We start from the raw sequence: 27,792 nt of genomic DNA, 5'->3' as shown, positions 1-27,792 counted from the left end.
TGAGTGCAGCTCTGGGGTATAATACAGGATGTAGCTCAGGATCAGTAATGTAATGTATGTACACAGTGACTGCACCAGCAGAATAGTGAGTGCAGCTCTGGAGTATAATTCAGGATGTAACTCAGGATCAGTAATGTATGTACGCAGTGACTGCACCAGCAGAATAGTGAGTGCAGCTCTGGGGTATAATACAGGATGTAACTCAAGGATCAGTAATGTAATGTATGTACACAGTGACTGCACCAGCAGAATAGTGAGTGCAGCTCTGGAGTATAATTCAGGATGTAACTCAGGATCAGTAATGTATGTACACAGTGACTGCACCAGCAGAATAGTGAGCGCAGCTCTGGAGTATAATACAGGATGTAGCTCAGGATCAGTAATGTAATGTATGTACACAGTGACTGCACCAGCAGAATAGTGAGTGCAGCTCTGGAGTATAATTCAGGATGTAACTCAGGATCAGTAATGTATGTACGCAGTGACTGCACCAGCAGAATAGTGAGTGCAGCTCTGGGGTATAATACAGGATGTAACTCAGGATCAGTAATGTAATGTATGTACACAGTGACTGCACCAGCAGAATAGTGAGTGCAGCTCTGGAGTATAATTCAGGATGTAACTCAGGATCAGTAATGTATGTACACAGTGACTGCACCAGCAGAATAGTGAGCGCAGCTCTGGAGTATAATACAGGATGTAACTCAGGATCAGTAATGTAATGTATGTACACAGTGACTACACCAGCAGAATAGTGAGTGCAGCTCTGGAGTATAATTCAGGATGTAACTCAGGATCAGTAATGTATGTACACAGTGACTGCACCAGCAGAATAGTGAGTGCAGCTCTGGGGTATAATACAGGATGTAACTCAGGATCAGTAATGTAATGTATGTACACAGTGACTGCACCAGCAGAATAGTGAGTGCAGCTCTGGAGTATAATACAGGATGTAACTCGGGATCAGTAATGTAATGTATGTACACAGTGACTGCACCAGCAGAATAGTGAGTGCAGCTCTGGGGTATAATACAGGATGTAACTCAGGATCAGTAATGTATGTACACAGTGACTGCACCAGCAGAATAGTGAGTGCAGCTCTAGAGTATAATACAGGATGTAACTCAAGATCAGTAATGTAATGTATGTACACAGTGACTGCACCAGCAGAATAGTGAGTGCAGCTCTGGACTATAATACAGGATGTAACTCAGGATCAGTAATGTAATGTATGTACACAGTGACTGCACCAGCAGAATAGTGAGTGCAGCTCTGGAGTATAATACAGGATGTAACTCAGGATCAGTAATGTAATGTATGTACACAGTGACTGCACCAGCAGAATAGTGAGTGCAGCTCTGGGGTATAATACAGGAGGTAACTCAGGATCAGTAATGTAATGTATGTACACAGTGACTGCACCAGCAGAATAGTGAGTGCAGCTCTGGAGTATAATTCAGGATGTAACTCAGGATCAGTAATGTATGTACACAGTGACTGCACCAGCAGAATAGTGAGTGCAGCTCTGGGGTATAATACAGGATGTAACTCAGGATCAGTAATGTAATGTATGTACACAGTGACTGCACCAGCAGAATAGTGAGTGCAGCTCTGGAGTATAATTCAGGATGTAACTCAGGATCAGTAATGTATGTACACAGTGACTGCACCAGCAGAATAGTGAGTGCAGCTCTGGGGTATAATACAGGATGTAACTCAGGATCAGTAATGTAATGTATGTACACAGTGACTGCACCAGCAGAATAGTGAGTGCAGCTCTGGGGTATAATACAGGATGTAGCTCAGGATCAGTAATGTAAGGTATGTACACAGTGACTGCACCAGCAGAATAGTGAGTGCAGCTCTGGAGTATAATTCAGGATGTAACTCAGGATCAGTAATGTATGTACACAGTGACTGCACCAGCAGAATAGTGAGTGCAGCTCTGGGGTATAATACAGGATGTAACTCAGGATCAGTAATGTAATGTATGTACACAGTGACTGCACCAGCAGAATAGTGAGTGCAGCTCTGGGGTATAATACAGGATGTAACTCAGGATCAGTAATGTAATGTATGTACACAGTGACTGCACCAGCAGAATAGTGAGTGCAGCTCTGGGGTATAATACAGGATGTAACTCAGGATCAGTAATGTAATGTATGTACACAGTGACTGCACCAGCAGAATAGTGAGTGCAGCTCTGGAGTATAATACAGGATGTAACTCAAGATCAGTAATGTAATGTATGTACACAGTGACTGCACCAGCAGAATAGTGAGTGCAGCTCTGGAGTATAATACAGGATGTAACTCAGGATCAGTAATGTAATGTATGTACACAGTGACTGCACCAGCAGAATAGTGAGTGCAGCTCTGGAGTATAATACAGGATGTAACTCAGGATCAGTAATGTAATGTATGTACACAGTGACTGCACCAGCAGAATAGTGAGTGCAGCTCTGGGGTATAATTCAGGATGTAACTCAGGATCAGTAATGTATGTACACAGTGACTGCACCAGCAGAATAGTGAGTGCAGCTCTGGGGTATAATACAGGATGTAACTCAGGATCAGTAATGTAATGTATGTACACAGTGACTGCACCAGCAGAATAGTGAGTGCAGCTCTGGAATATAATACAGGATGTAACTCAGGATCAGTAATGTAATGTATGTACACAGTGACTGCACCAGCAGAATAGTGAGTGCAGCTCTGGAATATAATACAGGATGTAACTCAGGATCAGTAATGTAATGTATGTACACAGTGACTGCACCAGCAGAATAGTGAGTGCAGCTCTGGAGTATAATACAGGATGTAACTCAGGATCAGTAATGTAATGTATGTACACAGTGACTGCACCAGTAGAATAGTGAGCGCAGCTCTGGAGTATAATTCAGGATGTAACTCAGGATCAGTAATGTATGTACACAGTGACTGCACCAGCAGAATAGTGAGTGCAGCTCTGGGGTATAATACAGGATGTAACTCAGGATCAGTAATGTAATGTATGTACACAGTGACTGCACCAGCAGAATAGTGAGTGCAGCTCTGGGGTATAATACAGGATATAACTCAGGATCAGTAATGTAATGTATGTACACAGTGACTGCACCAGCAGAATAGTTAGTGCAGCTCTGGGGTATAATACAGGATGTAACTCAGGATCAGTAATGTAATGTATGTACACAGTGACTGCACCAGTAGAATAGTGAGCGCAGCTCTGGAGTATAATTCAGGATGTAACTCAGGATCAGTAATGTATGTACACAGTGACTGCACCAGCAGAATAGTGAGTGCAGCTCTGGGGTATAATACAGGATGTAACTCAGGATCAGTAATGTAATGTATGTACACAGTGACTGCACCAGCAGAATAGTGAGTGCAGCTCTGGGGTATAATACAGGATGTAACTCAGGATCAGTAATGTAATGTATGTACACAGTGACTGCACCAGCAGAATAGTGAGTGCAGCTCTGGGGTATAATACAGGATGTAACTCGGGCTCAGTGATTGCACACAGTGCTGTGTGTCTTGGTGTCTGCGCTGAGTATATACTTCTCCGTCTTATTTGCTTGCTCTAGAATATACCTTGGCCCCGTATTGTCGCGCTGTTCTTGGAGCACAGCCGGGTCCCTGGGGAGCTCACTGAGGATATGCTGGGGCTCAGCCTCTAGTTTCTCCTGTTTGGACTGGTGTTCTGCGCTGTGTTATTCCTGTGCGGTACCGCAGGCGGTGTGCTCGCTGCAGCTTGTGCTGTGTTTGGAGCTGTCAGGAATACTGAGCGGATTCCTTTGCCCTTTGAGGTGTGAGGCTCCCGCCGAGCGCAGAGTTTGGGGATTCGCAGCTGGTCGCGTCTTCAGTGAAGGACACATCTGTTTCCATTACGTGGCAGCACGTTGGGGCTCGGCATTGGTCGGCGCCGGCCCTTGAAGCTGTCATTATCCGGCTGGAATTCTTTGTGGGGCCGATGGCCGACCGTTCTGTCATCTCGTGTCCTGCAGTTTCTGCCATCACTGGAAGGATGCGACGTGCGGCATGAAGTGTAATCGGCTCGGACGCACACTGCGCCGGATATGCAGCTGCCGCAACTGATGTTGTCTCACGACGGATTTATTTCCCGGGACAATACGGCTGTGATTATTCTGCTGGAGGCCGGGGAAATGGCAGGATCAGGGACCCCCGACACATGTCCGGCAGTCACTATGCTGAAGTAGGGGGATATCATCCCAGAATCCGGCAGATTGTAGTAGTGTTAGAACGTGGCCGAGCCATCGCCTCTATCAAAGATCATCAGAATAAGGATGTGATTTCCCATTAATGATTTCCCATTTCTAGGACTGCATCTTACAAAATGTGATCTGACTTTTCCTATAGTTTTATTTGGCCACATCAGGCCGGACCCAGGGATGGCGGGGCAGACCGCACGTGAGGATGGCGGGGCGGACCGCACGTGGGGATGGCGGGGCGGACCGCACATGGGGATGGCGGGGCGGACCGCACATGGGGATGGCGGGGCGGACCGCACGTGGGGATGGCTGCACATGGGGATGGCTGCACATGGGGATGGCATGGTGGACTGAACCCGGGGATGGCGGGGCGGACTGCACGTGGGGATCGCGGGGCGGACTGCACGTGGGTTTGGCGGGGCGTACTGTACAGTGGTTTTGGCGGGGCGGACTGCACGTGGGGATGGCGGGGCGGACTGTACAGTGGTTTTGGCGGGGCGGACTGCACGTGGGGATGGCGGGGCGGACTGCACGTGGGGATGGCGGGTGGACGGCACGTGGGGATGGCGGGGCGGACTGCACTCGAGGATGGCGGGGCGGTCTGCACTCCAGGATGGCGGGGTGGACTGCACCAGGGGATGGTGGGACGGACTGAACCCAGGGATGGCATGGTGGACTGCACATGGGTTTGGCGGGGCGGACTGATCATGGGGATGGAGGGGCGGATTGCACGTGGGGATGGCGGGGCGGACTGCACGTGGGGATGGCGGGGCGGACTGCACGTGGGTTTGGCGGGGCGTACTGTACAGTGGTTTTGGCGGGGCGGACTGCACGTGGGGATGGCGGGGCGGACTGTACAGTGGTTTTGGCGGGGCGGACTGTACAGTGGTTTTGGCGGGGCGGACTGCTCGTGGGGATGGCGGGGCGGACTGTACAGTGGTTTTGGCGGGGCGAACTGCACGTGGGGATGGCGGGGCGGACTGTACAGTGGTTTTGGCGGGGCGGACTGCTCGTGGGGATGGCGGGGCGTACTGTACAGTGGTTTTGGCGGGGCGGACTGCACGTGGGGATGGCGGGGCGGACTGTACAGTGGTTTTGGCGGGGCGGACTGCTCGTGGGGATGGCGGGGCGGACTGCACGTGGGGATGGCGGGTGGACGGCACGTGGGGATGGCGGGTGGACGGCACGTGGGGATGGCGGGGCGGATTGCACTCGAGGATGGCGGGGCGGACTGCACTCCAGGATGGCGGGGTGGACTGCACCAGGGGATGGCGGGACGGACTGAACCTAGGGATGGCATGGTGGACTGCACATGGGTTTGGCGGGGCGGACTGATCATGGGGATGGAGGGGCGGATTGCATGTGGGGATGGCGGGGTGGACTGCACCAAGGGATGGCGGGTTGGACTGCACCAGGGGATGGCGGGACGGACTGAACCCCGGGGATGGCAGGGTGGACTGCGCCCGGGGATGGCGGGACGTACATATAGTGTTTCTCCCCTGGGGTCTATTTTTGGGGGTGCTGTCCTGGAGTCTGTATTTGGGGTTACTTCCCCGAGGTCTGTGTTTGGGGGTGCTGCCCTGTAGGCTATATTTGGGGGGTGCTCCCCTGGAGTCTGTATTTGGGGGGTGCTCCCCTGGAGTCTGTATTTTTGGGGGGTGCTTCCCTGAGGTCTGTATTTGGGATTACTCCCCTAAAGTCTGTATTGTTTGGGGGTGCTCCCCTGTATTCTGTATTTTTGGGGGTACTCCCCTGAAGTCTGTATTTTTGGGGGTGCTCCCCTGGAGTCTGTATTTTTGGGGGGTGCTCCCCTGAGGTCTGTATTTGGGATTACTCCCCTGGAGTCTGTATTGTTTGGGGGTGCTCCCCTGTATTCTGTATTTTTGGGGGTACTCCCCTGAAGTCTGTATTTTTGGGGGTGCTCCCCTGTATTCTGTATTTTTGGGGGTGCTCCCCTGTATTCTGTATTTTTGGGGGTGCTCCCCTGGAGTCTGTATTTGGGGGTGCCCCCCTGGGGGTCTGACTTCATTTAGGCTATCGGGCTGGAATGATCGGGGGTCAGCGCCTGTAATTATCACCTAATGATCATGTTAATGAGTGACAGGCAGATGAATAGTATGTTACTGTCAGCATGGGGGGCCGGAGCAGGGTAATATTCAGCGTCACGCGGGGGGATTTTACTGGAACATTCTGCACTGTTCAATAATAAATGTTACACCGCTGCCTGGTGAAGTGCTAAAACACATCCCATCCGAGGACGCAGCCTCATCCCCTGCGCTGAATTATTGATGGCGGAGCTGACACTCGTCATTCTCCGCTGCCTCCACTTGGAGGCGCTGTTGCTCCGGTGCAGCGGGCGCCATCATTCTCCAATATTCCGTCTTCTTTCCTGTGAAGTCTGTAGATATTATTGTACAGGGAGCGGCGGAAGATTCATTTATTGTAATGTGGCGCAGACATACGCTCCGCCGTATCAGTCCTCATTGTCACCTGCGCCGTCTGGAGCTACTTTTACGAGTCTTGAGAAATCATCAGAAGCCACAAGTCCTTGAGTCGTCCTCATCTGCTGGAAATCTGCTCCTGGGAGAGCTGGGTGACTGAGGTAAGAGGAATAGTACACCGCTTTCCTGGGCTCCTGAATGATTAGTCTGCCTGGTGATGAAAAAGTAAAGAACACCGGACAATCAGGAGTCCGGGAAAGCGCAGTGCTGGCTGTTACAACCATTACTACAGCCCCATAATAACACAAAGCCCCGTAAGAGAAGTCCTGGCTCATCCCCGCAGCTCAGCTTCTCCAGACTCCTGAATGGTAAAATTACTTTTTACTGCATCAGTGGTAACAATGTATCACTGAGTGTGAGTGCGGGGTGATGACCTCCAGCAGACGCAGGGGCAGCCCATACACACCCCTTGTCACCCAGCTTTCCAATTCCGGGCCAGTGACATGTTTGGCGCGGCTCCTGGTCGTACAGCTCGGCGATGATGAAGCCGTTTCCTCCGCTGTTTATGTTCCTCCCGCATTGTCCAGTCATCTCGCTGCCGTCCGGTCACTCGCTCGAGGTCTCCGGACCGCGGTATATAGCAGAATGTCCGCACTGGATGAGAGATGTCCGCGGCCTCAGGAATCGCTGCCGTCCGGTCACTCGCTCGAGGTCCGGCACCGCGGTATATAGCGGGAGGTCCACACTAGATGAGAGATGTCCGCGGCCTCAGGAATCGCTGCCGTCCGGTCACTCGCTTGAGGTCTCCAGCGCCGCGGTATATAGCGGAATGTCCGCACTGGATGAGAGATGTCCGCGGCCTCAGGAATCGCTGCCGTACGGTCACTAGCTCGAGGTCTCCGGCGCCGCAGTATATAGCGGAAGGTCCGCACTGGATGAGAGATGTCCGCGGCCTCAGGAATCGCTGCCGTCCGGTCACTCGCTCGAGGTCTCCAGCACCGCGGTATATAGCGGAAGGTCCGCACTGGATGAGAGATGTGCGCGGCCTCAGGAATCGCTGCCGTCCGGTCACTCGCTCGAGGTCTCCGGCACCGCGGTATATAGCGGAAGGTCCGCACTAGATGAGAGGAGATGTCCGCGGCCTCAGGAATCTCTGCCGTCCGGTCACTAGCTCAAGGGATCCGGTGCCGCGGTATATAGTGGAAGGTCCGCACTAGATGAGAGATGTCCGCGGCCTCAGGAATCGCTGCCATCCGGTCACTCGCTCGAGGTCTCCAGTGCCGCGGTATATAGCGGAATGTCCGCGGCCTCAGGAATCGCTGCCGTCCGGTCACTCGCTCGAGGTCTCCGGCACCGCGGTATATAGCGGAAGGTCCGCACTGGATGAGAGATGTCCGCGGCCTCAGGAATCACTGCCGTCCGGTCACTCGCTCGAGGCCTCCGGCGCCGCGGTATATAGCGGGAGGTCCGCACTGGATGAGAGATGTCCGCGGGATCAGGAATCGCTGCCGTCCAGTCACTCGCTCGAGGTCTCCGGCACCGCGGTATATAGCGGAATGTCCGCACTGGATGAGAGATGTCCACGGCCTCAGGAATCGCTGCCGTCCAGTCACTAGCTCGAGGTCTCCGGCGCCGCAGTATATAGCGGAAGGTCCGCACTGGATGAGAGATGTCTGCGGCCTCAGGAATCGCTGCCGTCCGGTCACTCGCTCGAGGTCTCCGGCGCCGCGGTATATAGCGGAAGGTCCGCACTAGATGAGAGATGTCCGCGGCCTCAGGAATCGCTGCCGTCCGGTCACTCACTCGAGGTCTCCGGTGCTGCGGTATATAGTGGAAGGTCCACACTAGATGAGAGATGTCCGCGGCCTCAGGAATCGCTGCCGTCCGGTCACTCGCTCGAGGTCTCCGATGCCGCGGTATATAGTGGAAGGTCCGCACTAGATGAGAGATGTCCGCGGCCTCAGGAATCGCTGCCGTCCGGTCACTCGCTCGAGGTCTCCGATGCCGCGGTATATAGTGGAAGGTCCGCACTAGATGAGAGATGTCCGCGGCCTCAGGAATCGCTGCCGTCCGGTCACTCGCTCGAGGTCTCCAGTGCCGCGGTATATAGCGGAATGTCCGCACTGGATGAGATGTCCGCGGCCTCAGGAATCGCTGCTGTCCGGTCACTCGCTCGAGGTCTCCGACACCGCAATATATAGCGGAAGGTCCGCACTGGATGAGAGATGTCCGCGGCCTCAGGAATCACTGCCATCCGGTCACTCGCTCGAGGTCTCCGGCGCCGCGGTATATAGTGGGAGGTCCGCACTGGATGAGAGATGTCCGCGGCCTCAGGAATCGCTGCCGTCCGGTCACTCGCTCGAGGTCTCCAGCGCCGCGGTATATAGCGGTAGGTCCGCACTGGATGAGAGATGTCCGCGGGATCAGGAATTGCTGCCGTCCGGTCACTCGCTCGAGGTCTCCGGCACCGCGGTATATAGCGGAAGGTCCGCACTGGATGAGAGATGTCCGCGGCCTCAGGAATCGCTGCCATCCGGTCACTCGCTCGAGGTCTCCGGCACCGCGATATATAGCGGGAGGTCCGCACTGGATGAGAGATGTCCGCGGGATCAGGAATCGCTGCCGTCCGGTCACTCGCTCGAGGTCTCCGGCACCGCGGTATATAGCGGGAGGTCCGCACTGGATGAGAGATGTCCGCGGGATCAGGAATCGCTGCCGTCCAGTCACTCGCTCGAGGTCTCCGGCACCGCGGTATATAGCGGAATGTCCGCACTGGATGAGAGATGTCCACGGCCTCAGGAATCGCTGCCGTCCAGTCACTAGCTCGAGGTCTCCGGCGCCGCAGTATATAGCGGAAGGTCCGCACTGGATGAGAGATGTCCGCGGCCTCAGGAATCGCTGCCGTCCGGTCACTCGCTCGAGGTCTCCGGCGCCGCGGTATATAGCGGAATGTCCGCACTGGATGAGAGATGTTTCTCGGCCTCAGGAATCACTGCTGTCCGATCACTCGCTCGAGGTCTCCGGCGCCGCGGTATATAGCGGAAGGTCCGCACTAGATGAGAGATGTCCGCGGCCTCAGGAATCGCTGCCGTCCGGTCACTCACTCGAGGTCTCCGGTGCTGCGGTATATAGTGGAAGGTCCACACTAGATGAGAGATGTCCGCGGCCTCAGGAATCGCTGCCGTCCGGTCACTCGCTCGAGGTCTCCGATGCCGCGGTATATAGCGGAATGTCCGCACTGGATGAGATGTCCGCGGCCTCAGGAATCGCTGCCGTCCGGTCACTCGCTCGAGGTCTCCGACACCGCGATATATAGCGGAAGGTCCGCACTGGATGAGAGATGTCCGCGGCCTCAGGAATCACTGCCATCCGGTCACTCGCTCGAGGTCTCCGGCGCCGCGGTATATAGTGGGAGGTCCGCACTGGATGAGAGATGTCCGCGGCCTCAGGAATCGCTGCCGTCCGGTCACTCGCTCGAGGTCTCCAGCGCCGTGGTATATAGCGGTAGGTCCGCACTGGATGAGAGATGTCCGCGGGATCAGGAATTGCTGCCGTCCGGTCACTCGCTCGAGGTCTCCGGCACCGCGGTATATAGCGGAAGGTCCGCACTGGATGAGAGATGTCCGCGGCCTCAGGAATCGCTGCCATCCGGTCACTCGCTCGAGGTCTCCGGCACCGCGATATATAGCGGGAGGTCCGCACTGGATGAGAGATGTCCGCGGGATCAGGAATCGCTGCCGTCCGGTCACTCGCTCGAGGTCTCCGGCACCGCGGTATATAGCGGGAGGTCCGCACTGGATGAGAGATGTCCGCGGGATCAGGAATCGCTGCCGTCCGGTCACTCGCTCGAGGTCTCCAGCAGCGCGATATATAGCGGAAGGTCCGCACTGGATGAGAGATGTCCGCGGCCTCAGGAATCGCTGCCGTCTGGTCACTCGCTCGAGGTCTCCGGCACCGCGATATATAGCGGAAGGTCCGCACTGGATGAGAGATGTCCGCGGTATCAGGAATCGCTGCCGTCCGGTCACTCGCTCGAGGTCTCCGGCACCGCGGTATATAGCGGGAGGTCCGCACTGGATGAGAGATGTCCGCGGCCTCAGGAATCGCTGCCATCCGGTCACTCGCTCGAGGTCTCCGGCGCCGCGGTATATAGCGGAATGTCCGCACTGGATGAGAGATGTTTCTCGGCCTCAGGAATCACTGCTGTCCGGTCACTCGCTCGAGGTCTCCGGCACCGCGGTATATAGCGGAAGGTCCGCACTGGATGAGAGATGTCCGCGGCCTCAGGAATCACTGCTGTCTGGTCACTCGCTCGAGGTCTCCAGCGCCGCAGTATATAGCGGAAGGTCCGCACTGGATGAGAGATGTCCGCGGCCTCAGGAATCGCTGCCGTCCGGTCACTCGCTCGAGGTCTCCGGCACCGCGGTATATAGCGGGAGGTCCGCACTGGATGAGAGATGTCCGCGGGATCAGGAATCGCTGCCGTCCGGTCACTCGCTCGAGGTCTCCGGCACCACGATATATAGCGGAAGGTCCACACTGGATGAGAGATGTCCGCGGCCTCAGGAATCGCTGCCGTACGGTCACTCGCTCGAGGTCTCCGGCGCCGCGGTATATAGCGGAAGGTCCGCACTGGATGAGAGATGTCCGCGGCCTCAGGAATCACTGCTGTCTGGTCACTCGCTCGAGGTCTCCAGCGCCGCAGTATATAGCGGAAGGTCCGCACTGGATGAGCGATGTCCGCGGCCTCAGGAATCGCTGCCGTCCGGTCACTCGCTCGAGGTCTCCGGCGCCGCGGTATATAGCGGAAGGTCCGCACTGGATGAGAGATGGAATCGCTGCCATCTGACGGCCGGCCCGGTATCATACACCTGCTCCGAGCTCCGGCTCCTCCCGATTTTCCATTTTCTTTTTGGACTTTTTGAATTTCATTTTTTCTGGTGATTTTTAATTTATAACATTCATAATTCTGCGTACTTTGGGGTCTGGCTTTTTTTTTGTTGTCCCATGTTGGTGACCATGAGAAAAATACCGGGAAAAAAACACAATACTCCGAGCATCCAGCAATGGTAAAGAACATCTGTCCAAAACTCCTTGAAGACTTTTCAGTATTTTACTATTTATTTTAAAGTCTGAATCCAAGAAGTTCTGTAAAAGAGCCACGATAACACTATGGAAAATGCTGGCAAATGACCCATGGGACCCCCTGCGCCTCACAGGTGGATTACAATAGGATAGGGGGTCTGGGGCAGCAGAATGGAGGGCCAGTGACGGTATGAGGGCAGGAGGAGGAGAGCGGCGGTGAGAGGCGGCGACGCCGTGTCCTGTCACTTTCCATCTCCACCTCGCTGAGATCTCTGTCCCCGGGGGTCACCTTCCTCTCCCGTGCCCCATATTGAGGCGCAGCCCGGTCAATTGCTCTCCTTCGGATTAATTTAAAGCTTCGTCTCAGGTTTATTAGAGGAGACGTGTGCAGGTGGAGCGGAGATGGGACCGCGGAGTGATGCGCTGCCTTTCATCATAGGGCGGCCAAGGTGACCCCGTACTCCTCTTGTGCTGCAGGATTGTTCTCGGCCCTCATCCCCCTGATCGCTCCTGTAATACGGGGGGCACTTAGTTTTACCCACCTGGAAACAGAGATTTCTGCTCCGGAGCTGCTGGATATGCCCATATCACCTCATTATAAATATTGATAACCTATCATCTTCACTGTTCTCCAGTCACATCCAAAGCTGCATTCAGAAATGTGATGGTTACGGACGTTTACCCTTTTGTGTCGTCTCACTGATTTTAGCAGATATAGATGTAGGTGTCGGGGATAATACGAGCGCCATTGTCGGCCCCTCTCTAATGTCGCCCCCCATGTCTTTCAGATACGTCCGGATCGTGGGCACCCACAACACCGTCAATAAAGTCTTCCATCTGGTGGCCTTCGAGTGCATGTTCACCCACAAGAGCTTCATTCTGGAGCGAGGTCTGATGGGTAAGAAATAATTGGGGTCTTCTATAAGTATGTAGGGGTCTGCATTATATATACATCCGGGGGTGGTCACTCATTGCCCCATAGACTAAAGCATTGGAGCAAAGAGGAGCCGCAGCGTCTGATGAAGCAGGGGGTGGATCTCTGACTACATCAGACTCCAATAGACAGTGCAGCAAAGCTGGAGCCGAGCTCCGGAGAATGGACGGAATGTGGCAGATGTGGACAGTGGTTGTCATGGCGATGAGCAGCAGCTGCTACAGTGTAGAATGCCGGGTGCAGCAGTGACCACAGGGGGCGCTGTCATGGTGCTGAGGGCCTGCCCCACGTAATGCATTGCTGCTTCTGTGTCTTCTAGTCCCCGGTGAGAACGTCGCCACCATCTCGGAATGTGCCAGCGTCATCGAGGGCGTGAGCCGCAGCCGCAACGCTCTGCTGAACGGAGACACAAAGAACTACGACTGGGACTCGGGGTACACCTGCCACCAGCTGGGGAGCGGCGCCATCGTCGTGCAGCTGGCACAGCCGTACATGATCGGCTCCATCAGGTAATGTCTGCAGAACATCGCACCATCGCCTGCTATAGTGACAGGACTGCAGAGCATCTCACCGCCGTCTGCTGCTATAGTAACAGGACTGCAGAGCATCTCACCGCCTTCTGCTGCTATAGTGACAGGACTGCAGAGCATCTCACCGCTGTCTGCTGCTATAGTGACAGGACTGCAGAGCATTTCACTGCCGTCTGCTGCTATAGTAACAGGACTGCAGAGCATCTCACCACTGTCTGCTGCTATAGTAACAGGACTGCAGAGCATCTCACCGCCTTCTGCTGCTACAGTAACAGGACTGCAGAGCATCTCACCGCCTTCTGCTGCTATAGTGACAGGACTGCAGAGCATCTCACCGCCGTCTGCTGCTATAGTAACAGGACTGCAGAGCATCTCACCGCCTTCTGCTGCTATAGTGACAGGACTGCAGAGCATCTCACCGCCGTCCGCTGCTATAGTAACAGGACTGCAGAGCATCTCACTGCCGTCTGCTGCTATAGTAACAGGACTGCAGAGCATCTCACTGCCGTCTGCTGCTATAGTAACAGGACTGCAGAGCATCTCACTGCCGTGTGCTGCTATAGTAACAGGACTGCAGAGCATCTCACCGTTGTCTGCTGCTATAGTAACAGGACTGCAGAGCATCTCACCGCTGTCTGCTGCTATAGTGACAGGACTGCAGAGCATCTCACCGCCATCTGCTGCTATAGTAACAGGACTGCAGAGCATCTCACCGCCATCTGCTGCTATAGTAACAGGACTGCAGAGCATCTCACCGCCATCTGCTGCTATAGTAACAGGACTGCAGAGCATCTCACCGCCGTCTGCTGCTATAGTGACAGGACTGCAGAGCATCTCACCACTGTCTGCTGCTATAGTAACAGGACTGCAGAGCATCTCACCCCCGTCTGTTGCTATAGTAACAGGACTGCAGAGCATCTCACCGCCGTCTGCTGCTATAGTGACAGGACTGCAGAGCATCTCACCCCCGTCTGCTGCTATAGTAACAGGACTGCAGAACATCTCACCCCCGTCTGCTGCTATAGTAACAGGACTGCAGAGCATCTCACCGCCGTCTGCTGCTATAGTAACAGGACTGCAGAGCATCTCACCTCCGTCTGCTGCTATAGTAACAGGACTGCAGAGCATCTCACCGCTGTCTGCTGCTATAGTAACAGGACTGCAGAGGATCTCACCACCGTCTGCTGCTATAGTAACAGGACTGCAGAGCATCTCACCGCTGTCCGCTGCTATAGTAACAGGACTGCAGAGCATCTCACTGCCGTCTGCTGCTATAGTAACAGGACTGCAGAGCATCTCACCGCCGTCTACTGCTATAGTAACAGGACTGCAGATCATCTCACCGCCATCTGCTGCTATAGTAACAGGACTGCAGAGCATCTCACCACCGTCTGCTGCTATAGTGACAGGACTGCAGAGCATCTCACCTCCGTCTGCTGCTATAGTGACAGGACTGCAGAGCATCTCACCGCCGTCTGCTGCTATAGTAACAGGACTGAAGAGCATCTCACCGCCGTCTGCTGCTATAGTAACAGGACTGCAGAGCATCTCACCTCCGTCTGCTGCTATAGTGACAGGACTGCAGAGCATCTCACCGCTGTCTGCTGCTATAGTAACAGGACTGCAGAGCATCTCACCGCCGTCTGCTGCTATAGTGACAGGACTGCAGAGCATCTCACCCCCGTCTGCTGCTATAGTAACAGGACTGCAGAGCATCTCACTGCCGTCTGCTGCTGTAGTAACAGGACTGCAGAGCATCTCACTGCCGTGTGCTGCTATAGTAACAGGACTGCAGAGCATCTCACTGCCGTGTGCTGCTATAGTAACAGGACTGCAGAGCATCTCACCGTTGTCTGCTGCTATAGTAACAGGACTGCAGAGCATCTCACCGCTGTCTGCTGCTATAGTGACAGGACTGCAGAGCATCTCACCGCCATCTGCTGCTATAGTAACAGGACTGCAGAGCATCTCACCGCCATCTGCTGCTATAGTAACAGGACTGCAGAGCATCTCACCGCCGTCTGCTGCTATAGTGACAGGACTGCAGAGCATCTCACCACTGTCTGCTGCTATAGTAACAGGACTGCAGAGGATCTCACCACCGTCTGCTGCTATAGTAACAGGACTGCAGAGCATCTCACCGCCGTCTGCTGCTATAGTGACAGGACTGCAGAGCATCTCACCCCCGTCTGCTGCTATAGTAACAGGACTGCAGAACATCTCACCCCCGTCTGCTGCTATAGTAACAGGACTGCAGAGCATCTCACCGCCGTCTGCTGCTATAGTAACAGGACTGCAGAGCATCTCACCTCCGTCTGCTGCTATAGTAACAGGACTGCAGAGCATCTCACCGCTGTCTGCTGCTATAGTAACAGGACTGCAGAGGATCTCACCACCGTCTGCTGCTATAGTAACAGGACTGCAGAGCATCTCACCGCTGTCCGCTGCTATAGTAACAGGACTGCAGAGCATCTCACTGCCGTCTGCTGCTATAGTAACAGGACTGCAGAGCATCTCACCGCCGTCTACTGCTATAGTAACAGGACTGCAGATCATCTCACCGCCATCTGCTGCTATAGTAACAGGACTGCAGAGCATCTCACCACCGTCTGCTGCTATAGTGACAGGACTGCAGAGCATCTCACCTCCGTCTGCTGCTATAGTGACAGGACTGCAGAGCATCTCACCGCCGTCTGCTGCTATAGTAACAGGACTGAAGAGCATCTCACCCCCGTCTGCTGCTATAGTAACAGGACTGCAGAGCATCTCACCTCCGTCTGCTGCTATAGTGACAGGACTGCAGAGCATCTCACCGCCATCTGCTGCTATAGTAACAGGACTGCAGAGCATCTCACCGCCGTCTGCTGCTATAGTAACAGGACTGCAGAGCATCTCACCGCCGTTTGCTGCTATAGTAACAGGACTGCAGAGCATCTCACCTCCGTCTGCTGCTATAGTGACAGGACTGCAGAGCATCTCACCGCCGTCTGCTGCTATAGTAACAGGACTGCAGAGCATCTCACCTCCGTCTGCTGCTATAGTGACAGGACTGCAGAGCATCTCACCGCCGTCTGCTGCTATAGTAACAGGACTGCAGAGCATCTCACCTCCGTCTGCTGCTATAGTAACAGGACTGCAGAGCATCTCACCTCCGTCTGCTGCTATAGTGACAGGACTGCAGAGCATCTCACCGCCGTCTGCTGCTATAGTAACAGGACTGCAGAGCGTCTCACCGCCGTCTGCTGCTATAGTAACAGGACTGCAGAGCATCTCACTGCCGTCTGCTGCTATAGTAACAGGACTGCAGAGCATCTCACTGCCGTCTGCTGCTATAGTAACAGGACTGCAGAGCATCTCACTGCCGTGTGCTGCTATAGTAACAGGACTGCAGAGCATCTCACCGTTGTCTGCTGCTATAGTAACAGGACTGCAGAGCATCTCACCGCTGTCTGCTGCTATAGTGACAGGACTGCAGAGCATCTCACCGCCATCTGCTGCTATAGTAACAGGACTGCAGAGCATCTCACCGCCATCTGCTGCTATAGTAACAGGACTGCAGAGCATCTCACCGCCGTCTGCTGCTATAGTGACAGGACTGCAGAGCATCTCACCGCTGTCTGCTGCTATAGTAACAGGACTGCAGAGCATCTCACCCCCGTCTGTTGCTATAGTAACAGGACTGCAGAGCATCTCACCGCCGTCTGCTGCTATAGTGACAGGACTGCAGAGCATCTCACCCCCGTCTGCTGCTATAGTAACAGGACTGCAGAACATCTCACCCCCGTCTGCTGCTATAGTAACAGGACTGCAGAGCATCTCACCGCCGTCTGCTGCTATAGTAACAGGACTGCAGAGCTTCTCACCGCTGTCTGCTGCTATAGTAACAGGACTGCAGAGCATCTCACCTCCGTCTGCTGCTATAGTGACAGGACTGCAGAGCATCTCACCTCCGTCTGCTGCTATAGTGACAGGACTGCAGAGCATCTCACCGCCGTCTGCTGCTATAGTAACAGGACTGCAGAGCATCTCACCGCCGTCTGCTGCTATAGTAACAGGACTGCAGAGCATCTCACCGCCGTCTGCTGCTATAGTGACAGGACTGCAGAGCATCTCACCCCCGTCTGCTGCTATAGTAACAGGACTGCAGAACATCTCACCCCCGTCTGCTGCTATAGTGACAGGACTGCAGAGCATCTCACCTCCGTCTGCTGCTATAGTAACAGGACTGCAGAGCATCTCACCTCCGTCTGCTGCTATAGTGACAGGACTGCAGAGCATCTCACCGCCGTCTGCTGCTATAGTAACAGGACTGCAGAGCATCTCACCGCCGTCCGCTGCCGTGGGTGCACGGAGCTGTGCACAGCGCCCCCTCTGGCCTGTAACAGCAGTGACCGCACTGAGCTCCAGCCGCTGATGCTAATTCCGGTAAATGCTGCTGTAAATCTCTGCTAGCGGCATTTAGGGTGCGCGGTCTGAGGTGCGCTCCGTTCCTTGTGCCCCCACGACGCGATCGCAGGCTGCCGATGGGCTGCAGCGTTGCTATTCCTGTGATCCATTGACCCCGTCCGGACTTGATAGAAGACTGTCATGAACTTGTGCAGTAAACAACTTCAATTAAAAACAAAACGGAAAATGAAAACTCCAGAACTTCTGCAAGAAAATGCTATAAAAAGTGATCAAAGTGTCGTATGTGCCCCAAAATGGCAAGAATGACCTCCCCGGCCCACCGCACCACAACAAGGGGAGAACTAAACCTCTCCAGAGGCGTCAAAGCAAATATTGGGGGGGGGGGGGGGGGTAACAAATTTCTTAATTTTTTAACTCCACTGACCTGGAGAATCCGGCATTTTACCACCAAACTACAATGGCGGAATAAATGGGGGGTTTTTTCACCGCTCTCTGAATTTTTTTCTCCTTTTTGTCAGTACATTATACATTAAAGTGAACGGCGTCATCTGAAGCGACATCTCGTCCCGGAGCGCACGAGTCCTCGTACGTCTGCAGAAACGGAAGTCATGGCTCCTGGAAAGGAGAAAAATGCAAAAGGCGCAAAAATTGTCTGCAGCAGGAAGGGGTTAATGCACCGTATGGTAATTATATGATATACAGCGCCTCTATTATCACTACCCGACGGTAATAACCAGTAATTATAACAGTGACCTGCACCCCATATACCGTAATACTGTTATAATGCCCGGCCGCTGGTCATGTGACTCCAGGCCGCCGTCCTCATCTGCCGCTGCACCCAGGAAAGTTACACCATTTCACACCAAAATCTCCTTTTCCCTGTGATTTAGTGGCGGACGTGTCCATTATCCGCAGCTGAGCGGGCGGCAGAAAGCTTCTCCCCGGAATAAGTGGCCGCATAAAACGCTGCTCCGTCTCCGCCATCCCGGCAATAAAAGTGCGATTATAATGAATGTAAATAGCGGGATTTATATCGCACTGCTACTTTTTAGCTCAGTAGTGCGGAACGTTCCAGCTTCCTGCAGATAATGGTGGAGAGCGACACCAACCCCTGCAGACAGCACCACACCGAATCCAGAGCGGCGGCCACCGGATGTAGCAGAGCGGAGCGTTCACTGCTTACCTGTACTCAGAGAGTTATCCCTGTTATCTGCGGTGTTACATGGGACTGCAGGTGACATCTCCTACATTATCTGTACTCCGAGAGTTATCACTGTTATCTGTGGTGTTACATAGGAATGCATGTTACATTACTACATTCTTTGTAGTTGGGTATCACTGTTGTTACATGGGACTGCCGGTTACATCTACTACAAGTTTAGAGCTAAGTAGCGTCTAGTAATTTGTGGCTGGAATCACGGCGTGTCTCGGGATCAGTAACGTTCACTTGCTTACTCTCTTACCCTGAGTATCGGGGGGGTTTGTCATGTCATCCCCTCGGTGCATGTCGTCCCCTCGGTGTATGGCGCTCCCCTCGGTGTATGGTGCTCTTCTGCTCTCTTCCCCCGGGTGTCGGGGGTTTGTCATGTCGTCCCCTCTGTGTATGGCGTCCCCTCTGTGTATGGCGTTCCCCTCTGTGCATGGCATCCCCTCGGTGTATGACGTTCCCTCGGTGTATGACGTTCCCTCGGTGTATGGCGTCCCCTCGGTGCATGGCATCCCCTCGGTGCATGGCATCCCCTCGGTGTATGGCGTCCCCTCGGTGTATGGCGTCCCCTCGGTGCATGTTACCCCTCGGTGTATGGCGCTCTTCTGCTCTCTTCCCCCGAGTGTCGGGGGTTTGTCATGTCGTTCCATCGGTGTATGGCGCTCCCCTCGGTGTATGGCGCTCCCCTCGGTGTATGGCGTCCCCTCGGTGTATGGCGCTCTTCTGTTCTCTTCCCCCGAGTGTTGGGGGTTTGTCATGTCGTTCCATCGGTGTATGGCGCTCCCCTCGGTGTATGGCGTCCCCTCGGTGCATGGCGTCCCCTCGGTGCATGGCGTCCCCTCGGTGCATGGCGTCCCCTCGGTGCATGGCGTCCCCTCGGTGCATGGCGTCCCCTCGGTGCATGGCGTCCCCTCGGCGCATGGCATCCCTTCGGTGTATGGTGTTCCCCTCGGTGTATGGCATTTCCTTCGGTGCATGTCGTCCCCTCGGTGCATGTCGTCCCCTCGGTGCATGTCGTCCCCTCGGTGCATGTCGTCCCCTCGGTGCATGTCGTCCCCTCGGTGTATGCCGTTCCCTCGGTGCATGTCGTCCCCTCGGTGTATGCCGTTCCCTCGGTGTATGCCGTTCCCTCGGTGTATGCCGTTCCCTCGGTGTATGGCGTCCCCTCGGTGCATGGCGTCCCCTCGGTGCATGGCGTCCCCTCGGTGCATGGCGTCCCCTCGGTGCATGGCGTCCCCTTGGTGCATGGCGTCCTCTCGGTGCATGGCGTCCTCTCGGTGCATGGCGTCCCCTCGGTGCATGGCGTCCCCTCGGTGCATGGCGTCCCCTCGGTGCATGGCGCTCTTCTGTTCTCTTCCCCCGAGTGTTGGGGGTTTGTCATGTCGTTCCATCGGTGTATGGCGCTCCCCTCGGTGTATGGCGTCCCCTCGGTGTATGGTGTCCTCCTCGGTGTATGGTGTCCTCCTCTGTGTATGGCGTCCCCTCGGTGTATGGCGTCCCCTCGGTGCATGGCGTCCCCTCGGTGCATGGCGTCCCCTCGGTGCATGGCGTCCCCTCGGTGCATGGCATCCCCTCGGTGCATGGCGTCCCCTCGGTGTATGGCGTCCCCTCGGTGTATGGCGTCCTCCTCTGTGTATGGCGTCCTCCTCTGTGTATGGCGTCCTCCTCTGTGTATGGCGTCCTCCTCTGTGTATGGCGTCCTCCTCTGTGTATGGCGTCCTCCTCTGTGTATGGCGTCCTCCTCGGTGTATGGCGCTCCCCTCGGTGTATGGCGTCCCCTCGGTGCATGGCGTCCCCTCGGTGCATGGCACTCCCCTCGGTGTATGGCACTCCCCTCGGTGTATGGCGTCCCCTCGGCGCATGGCGTCCCCTCGGCGCATGGCGTCCCCTCGGCGCATGGCGTCTCCTCGGCGTATGGCGTTCCCCTCGGCGTATGGCGTTCCCCTCGGCGTATGGCGTTCCCCTCGGCGTGTGGCGTTCCCCTCGGCGCGTGGCGTTCCCCTCGGCGCAAGGCGTTCCCCTCGGCGCATGGCGTCCCCTCGGCGCATGGCGCTCTTCTGCTCTCATCCCTCTGTAGGCTCCTGTGCTCTGTGGCTACGGTCATTGTAATTGACATTAATTGGCGGTCTCATTAGGCAGACCAGAGACGGTGCCACGGTGTACACATGACTCTGCTTTATCCTGATGCATATGGAAAGGTTCTGCTCCAGCACCTCCTGGCTTGCTACATAATTGTATAGCCGCCCCCTGCCCGTCCTGGAGACACGGAGCAGATTGTACAAAGTGATGTCTCTGGAGACGCAGTCCAACAAGATCAAGATGCAGAAGTCAATTATTATTTATCTCATTTTATTGTTTGTGTTACTTTCAGGTATTTTTATTTATTTCTCTCATTATTTTTATGCAGTAAATTACTGTTTACCCACCCTATCCGCTATCAATCATAGATCAATGCTGAAAAAGTGCCAGATTGTCAGACGTAAATAGTTTTCAGATTTTTTTCTAATATCAATGTAGTTGTTATTGCCCCTTTCCTCTCCCCTTTTCCTTGAATGACCACCCACTAATACTAATAACATTGGGGGGGACTATAACTCTCTCATGAACACCTATTGCTCCTAGTAACAATAGCAGGGTGGAATAACTACACCTATCACTGTTATTAACTAAACTTTTCAATCCGTACTAAGTAACTTGAGTATAATAGGTGTGACATCCTCTGAGGTTGCTCAGTATTGACTGGCATTACATGGACAGTGCTTGAACAACCTTCACTCTCTACTCAGTGACTTTAATAACATACGCGTTAATGTAACTGCCTGTCTCGTTACTATTTTTTTGCATTTAATGAAAAGTCAAGGCTTTGGCAATTCTTTCAACTCTACTAAGTATCTTTAATAAAATGGGTGTGACAACGTGCCATTACATATTGACACTAGTAGCAAGGTTGGGACTTTAGTAACATTGGTCGGGTTGTGAAATCCTTTCATTTTATTTAGTAGTAAACCTAATTACATGTACAAGGCTTTGATGACTCTCTAACCCATACTAAGTAACTTAAATAAAATGGGTGGAGCGAAGACAACCTCTCTCTTTTTTATTCACGGTTGATCTTAATTTTTTTTCCCATGGATTTATCTGTACTCGGTGAGTTTACTAAGCTAAGAGGGACTGTGATGCCCTTTCATGTCACTACTAAGTGAACCTTATACCACAGACAGTACTTTGAGAACTCGGTATCTCTACTCAATAACTTAAGTATCCCGAGTTGGACTATGACAACCTCTCATATTGTTCACGATTGACTCTAATTACGTACGAATGGTGCAGCTCACCTCTGCTCAGTGACTTTGAGAACATATTGTGGGTGGGATTGTAGTAACCTGTCATACCACGACTTACAGAACCTAGTGTGGATGGCAACTGTTGCATCTTTACTGAGTAACCTTCGACGCATGCAGGAGACACTGGCAACCCTTATCAATATTTATTGAACTTAATAGGACACGTGGGATTAAATATCTTGTTATATAACTACTAAACAGACCTCATAACTTGGGATTGACCGCTCTCTCTCTGTTTATCAATTTTAATAAGATGGGCAGGGCTTTGACTACACAGTATCTATACTCAGTACCTTTAGTAATACAGGTACAGATAAGATAATCTCTTGCATTATTTCTTATTGACCCTAGTTAAAAGGACAGGGATCTCACAACTCTTCTAGTTTTACAAAGTTATTTATTAACATAGGTGTGACTTAATCTGTCACATCACTACTAATTATCCTAATTACATAGGAGAGATTTTGTCAGCTCTTCCATCTTTACTAAGTAACTTTAGTAACATGGGTGCGTCTGTGAAAACCTTTCATATTACTCCTTATTCAATTTAATTACTTGGGCAAGGGTTTGATAACTCTTCAACTTCTACTAAGTAACTTAAATAATATGGGTGGGGCTGTGACAGCCGCTCCAACTAATGTTTATTGATTACTTGGTTAGGGCTTTGACTATTTAATATCTCTACCCAGTAACTTTAGTAATGTGGGTAGAAGAGTGACAACTTCTCGTATCCCTAATTACTGATGCTAGCAAAATGGGCAGAGCTGAAGTCCCATTAGTCGTTGACATTGGTGGGGCTGCGACAGCCTCTCGTATTACTCTGTATTAAATTTAGCTACATGTGCCATGGTTTGATAAGTATTTAACTCTTTAACCTCTACTAAGTAACTTTAATAATATGGGTGAGGCTGTGACAGCCTCTTATATTACTCATTTTTGATTACTACTCATTATTTCTGCCCAGTAACTTTAGTGATGTGGGTGGAAAAGTGGCAACTTCTTCTATCCCTAAATGACCTTAGCAACCTGGGCAGAGTTTTAATTCCATATGTGGAGTTCCATACCCTCAATATTACTCATTCACAGCAATTAAATTGACAGAACTTTAACAACTCTTCCAGCTTTACTAAGTAACCGTAGTAAAATGGGTGGTTCAGTGACAACCTCTTATATTATTGTACATGCAGTAAATATGGAGGCAGACACACGTTTTGTGCTCTGGGTCCCCCATGCACCAGTATATGCATCTTCCGATGGGCGGTTTATTTGTGAGTGAAGTTGCATCCATCCGCTCATCAATTCCCCCCAGATTTGCGCTTGTTCGGAATATATATTGTGAAGGATTAGAGATCGCACCACAGCACTTGGCCCTTCTGCCTAATGTGAATTTCTGAATATTCATGGAGGTAACTGGCAGAATCTTGGCCGGGGTGAAGCTTACGCAGAATAAATTCGCTCGACGGTTAAACATGTCGCTCCCCACAGACCTTCACATCTCGTTTTATACGGACTAAAACGGCAAAAACACAAAGTTGTACACTAAAGTTTAGAGAGAGAGGACAACATCCTGCACCCGACGAGCGTTGATTGGTGTTGTGTGTTTCGCTCCGAGCTCAGGAGGGGGAAAACATGTTTTCACGATTGCAAGACAGTTTAAGAAGATGCCACAAACCCGGAGACATTATCGACTCTTCAGACTGGACACCTGTAACTTGTGGCTCAGTGCTACATTTGTTCATCTACAGGTCGGCCGGTGTCCATTGTGCTGTCAAGGTTGGAGAGATTATAGTCTTGCACAATGGATGGTGTCACGGATGCCACCGTGCTGCCAACAATATGTCAGGGATCCTGAGGAGGATACCTTTATCGTCCCCACTACTCACACCAATTTTTCACGAACCGGGGTAGTTTGGTTGCCCCTGGTTCCTTCTGAAGGGGAGTTATCTATATCCCAGTTCCGGTTTGGAACTTGCAGCTCTCTGGCGCCCCCTTTATCCTCAGGTCAGACTACGTACTGCACATAGGGTAATTAGTCGCCAGAAAGGCTGCCTGCTATGTACTGGCTATTGGGCATGCTGCAGCGAGGGCAATATAACTACTCCCACTCAGGCGGGAACAATAATTATCAACGCCGCTGTCGCTACAAAGATTCCCAATCGCACAGAACAAAGTATGCTGCCACCAGCTCCGATTCCACAAGGGTTAACGGGTCCGGAGTCAACCCAAATCAGTAGCATAATTCACTTCAGAGGAAGCGACAGTTCGTTTAAAGAGCAGAGAGAGACAAGCTGGTAAATTATGTATTTTACTCCATAAAAAGGTAGGCAGTGTTTACATAGTATAAAAGATATTATAAAGAAGACAAAATCATGTGTACATTACAGATTACAAATAAAAAAAGGATTAACATTAAAAAGAGAACTTACAGGTCATTATCTCATGGCATCATCATGGCAGCCGTGTGCTGGGGGGGAAGGGTGAGCATATATCCAGATACATAACACCCCTCTCTATAGCAGCTAGACCCCCGGACAAAAGACCCTGCAAACCGCTGTCCCACTAAGTTATCTCACAGCCCTAAAACCAGGCAATCCCCCTGTGGTGACATCACTTAGGGGCTGATGCCTCCCCTTTACTTAGAGTATGAAAACTATTTTTATGCATATCTCGCTGTATGAACCTCATATAATAAATTCCCCAGGATCACGAGGTGCACCACGTCGGGGCGATTCTTTTTAGTGTAAATACGGATTAATTAAATGACCTGCTTACGAAGAAATCCACTCTTTGCACTCATTGTGCTTAGCTTCTAGCGGTTTCAGTGAGAGATAGATCTATCGAGGGATATCCGGAATATGTAATTCGTATATTTCTAGCCCGGGTCAGTGCCCATATATATCATGTTAATAGAACAAAGGAACTCAGGACTTCTACACCAGTTTTGGCTGGTATTCGATGGGAGGGGCAATGAGTAGTTTTAGGGAGATGTCTGCTATTTGCAGCTAAAAGCAATAAAAATTATTTTGGGTGGGAGAAATGAGGGGTTTAGTTTTCACACACACACAAGCAGGCAGAGTGAGAAGAGAGGGAGTCGGGATGGCCTGCAGCGTGTTGGCTCAGCTTTAAGGGACTTAGCAGAGCTCAGTGTGCGTGATAATACACAATGAAATACCTCATGTTCCTGACAGATGGACCTCCCTCTGCATCTGTGGATCGGAGTAGATGTAAAGGCTCTGGCGTCTGTTGTGACTTTTGCATGGCGTGAGGAGTAGGACAGAACCGTCCTTCCGAAGTCTGCGGAATTTTTTTGAGGTGCGGTCAACAAATCAGTCATTTCTACAATGATTAACTCTAACTGGATTAACATGGAGAACCCCGGAGGTTCTGATCAGAGGCGACTGTGCCGGTGGCGCCAAAGCTGCTAATTCTGTATTCCCCTGCACCACAGACTTGTCTTGGACTCCTTGTAGGGTGACTGTATAGTCTTAAGGAGGCGTCCATTGTGAGACTGAGGTTGTCCCTGTTCAAAGATATTTCCCCAAAATTCCTAAGCCCTAATGCAGCTACAATGAATCCATTGATATCTTTTTAGTGTCCCCAACAGATTGCAGACTAAAATATTGATGCACATTAGTTCAATACATTGATTTATGGAGGAATTATCATAAAATACGAAAAATTGGTAGGACTTGCACCATTTTTACCAGCCATGAAGTGGCAGGAAGAAGAGAAAACTATATGGTATGGCCCACATTTGTCATCGGCTTCGGGAATGAATATTTTTTAATGTATTTTGGTGTAAAATAATTTTTGTAATGTGCTTTATTATACATTTTGGGGCATTTTCCTTCATCATCCTTTATGTATCTCAGTACATAGCAGGCTGCAGAATGGTCAACCAGTGAGCTACTTCTTCGGTTTGCACTGTACATAGAAGACGATTGTTACCAGTGATCAGTCAGTGAGTTCGTCCTCTGATCTGTAACCCTCATCTCTACACTATATCCTTTATCACTTAGCAGAATGAGCTACCAGTGATCCGATGTCGGCTCATTCTCTGCTCTGTGACTCTTGCCCCTCTTCTCCTGAACAATCTTCTTTTCTGATTTTTTTATACTCTGATACATCAAGGCTGCAGAAGAATGGAAATCAAAATAAGTTAATTTTTTTAAAAAAATCTTATTGTATAAATGATTTTTTTTATTTATGTAGGTAAACAATAATTAAAATGTCCTGAAATGAGGATCAGGGTGAAACATGCAATGAGGCAGGTGATGGATCTGGATTCACAACTACGCTGCTTAGTACTGCTGTTTAACGTCCTTTATGTTGCTGTTGCTTTGTAGTATTCTTAAACATCAGAGCTGGATTCACTGCTACATTGCTCAGTACTGCTAATTCTTAGCCTGCATTCTACTGCTTTCTAGTAAGTGTTTTATTTCACCCCATATTCACAGCCACACTGGTCATTACTGCTGAAAAATGTCCTCCATGCTTCTTCTGCATTTCAGTGTTTTATCTTACTAACAGCTGGATTCACAGCTACACTATTCAGCAGTTCTGCTGTGTAATTTTGGTCAGGCTGCTGCTTCTTTATAGTAAGTGCTGCTCAATAATGTATTTCTTACTGCTGTTTTTTTGTAGTGTTCTATTTCACCTTAGAGCTGGATACACAGCTACACTGCACATTTTATACCTGGCGCTTGCAGAGAAGAGTCACTTCACTAATTTTTGCGCTATTTTTTCATGCATTATGAGATTTTACTGCACTAAAAACATGACCCACAGGGACTATCCCTCCCACATTGAGTTTCCACAGACACCAGTGATAAATTGTGCATAGTTTGCGCCGTATTTACCATCTCTTGTAAGGAGGCACTTTACCACTGTGTACGAAGCTTCCTTCACATGTTTAGTTGCATTTGTTCCCTTGGAGTTTACAGATAATGTTGTAGATACATACGGAGTGTGTTAGCTTCTGGTCTGCGTTTCTGGAGCTGCTCGGGCGGCTCTGCAGCCTCCGTGGTTCGCGTGGCCCCGTGCTGGTGAGACAAGCTGCTGGCTTTAATGTGAGATCAGAGCCCGGACGGAACGTTCTACAAAGCGGCTTTAATGCTACTCGGCAGCGACGGGCGGATTCCTTCTAATCATACGACGTGAAACTGCGTCCTCGCCACTTCTGAAACCCGACCGGCGCATTGTGCATCTGCTGCTTCACTTTCCCCCATTATTTCCTTTAAAAACCCGAGTCCTTCGCTGCACAGTCGATCCGATGATCAAAGGAATCTCATCAACAAGAGTATTTAGCCAGAATGTAGTTTACATATTCTCCCGTCCTCGTCTTTATTCCTGATCACAATATGGAAGGAGCAGGAAACGGCTGGTGGATGGGGACGGGAGGACTGCAGGTGGGAGATGTCACATCACTGATATCAGAGGAGGGGGATCGTCACCGGCGGGGTCACTGCCTAATAGGTGTGTACACAGATGGGACCTGCCTGCCTCAATACATACATTGAGGGGGAAAATGAAATGAGGGGGTCCGGAGTAGTGTCCCAGTATTACTGGAGAGGGCAATGGTGGACCAGGGAGTGGTGACATATGCACTAATAA

The 27,792-nt window shown here is 51.8% G+C and overlaps 1 protein-coding gene across 3 annotated transcripts in view; it reads left to right on the top strand.

Moving 5' to 3' along the window:
• Positions 1 to 27,792, top strand: part of BTBD9 (BTB domain containing 9) — a 143,216-nt gene that overhangs the window by 78,285 nt on the left and 37,139 nt on the right. For 2 of the 3 annotated variants that reach the window (XM_077282024.1, XM_077282025.1), the window contains exons 7-8: positions 12,546 to 12,655; positions 13,011 to 13,200. The exons of the other annotated variant lie outside the window; for it this stretch is intronic. In XM_077282024.1, the coding sequence (XP_077138139.1) occupies positions 12,546 to 12,655; positions 13,011 to 13,200 (300 nt within the window). The remainder of the gene's footprint in view (positions 1 to 12,545; positions 12,656 to 13,010; positions 13,201 to 27,792) is intronic. 3 annotated transcript variants of the gene reach the window in all.

The sequence above is a fragment of the Ranitomeya variabilis genome, chromosome 2, assembly GCF_051348905.1.
Source record: "Ranitomeya variabilis isolate aRanVar5 chromosome 2, aRanVar5.hap1, whole genome shotgun sequence".
NCBI classification, from domain to species: domain Eukaryota; kingdom Metazoa; phylum Chordata; class Amphibia; order Anura; family Dendrobatidae; genus Ranitomeya; species Ranitomeya variabilis.
Note: the sequence above shows the minus strand (reverse complement) of the source record. Positions and strands in the feature narration are given on the sequence as shown.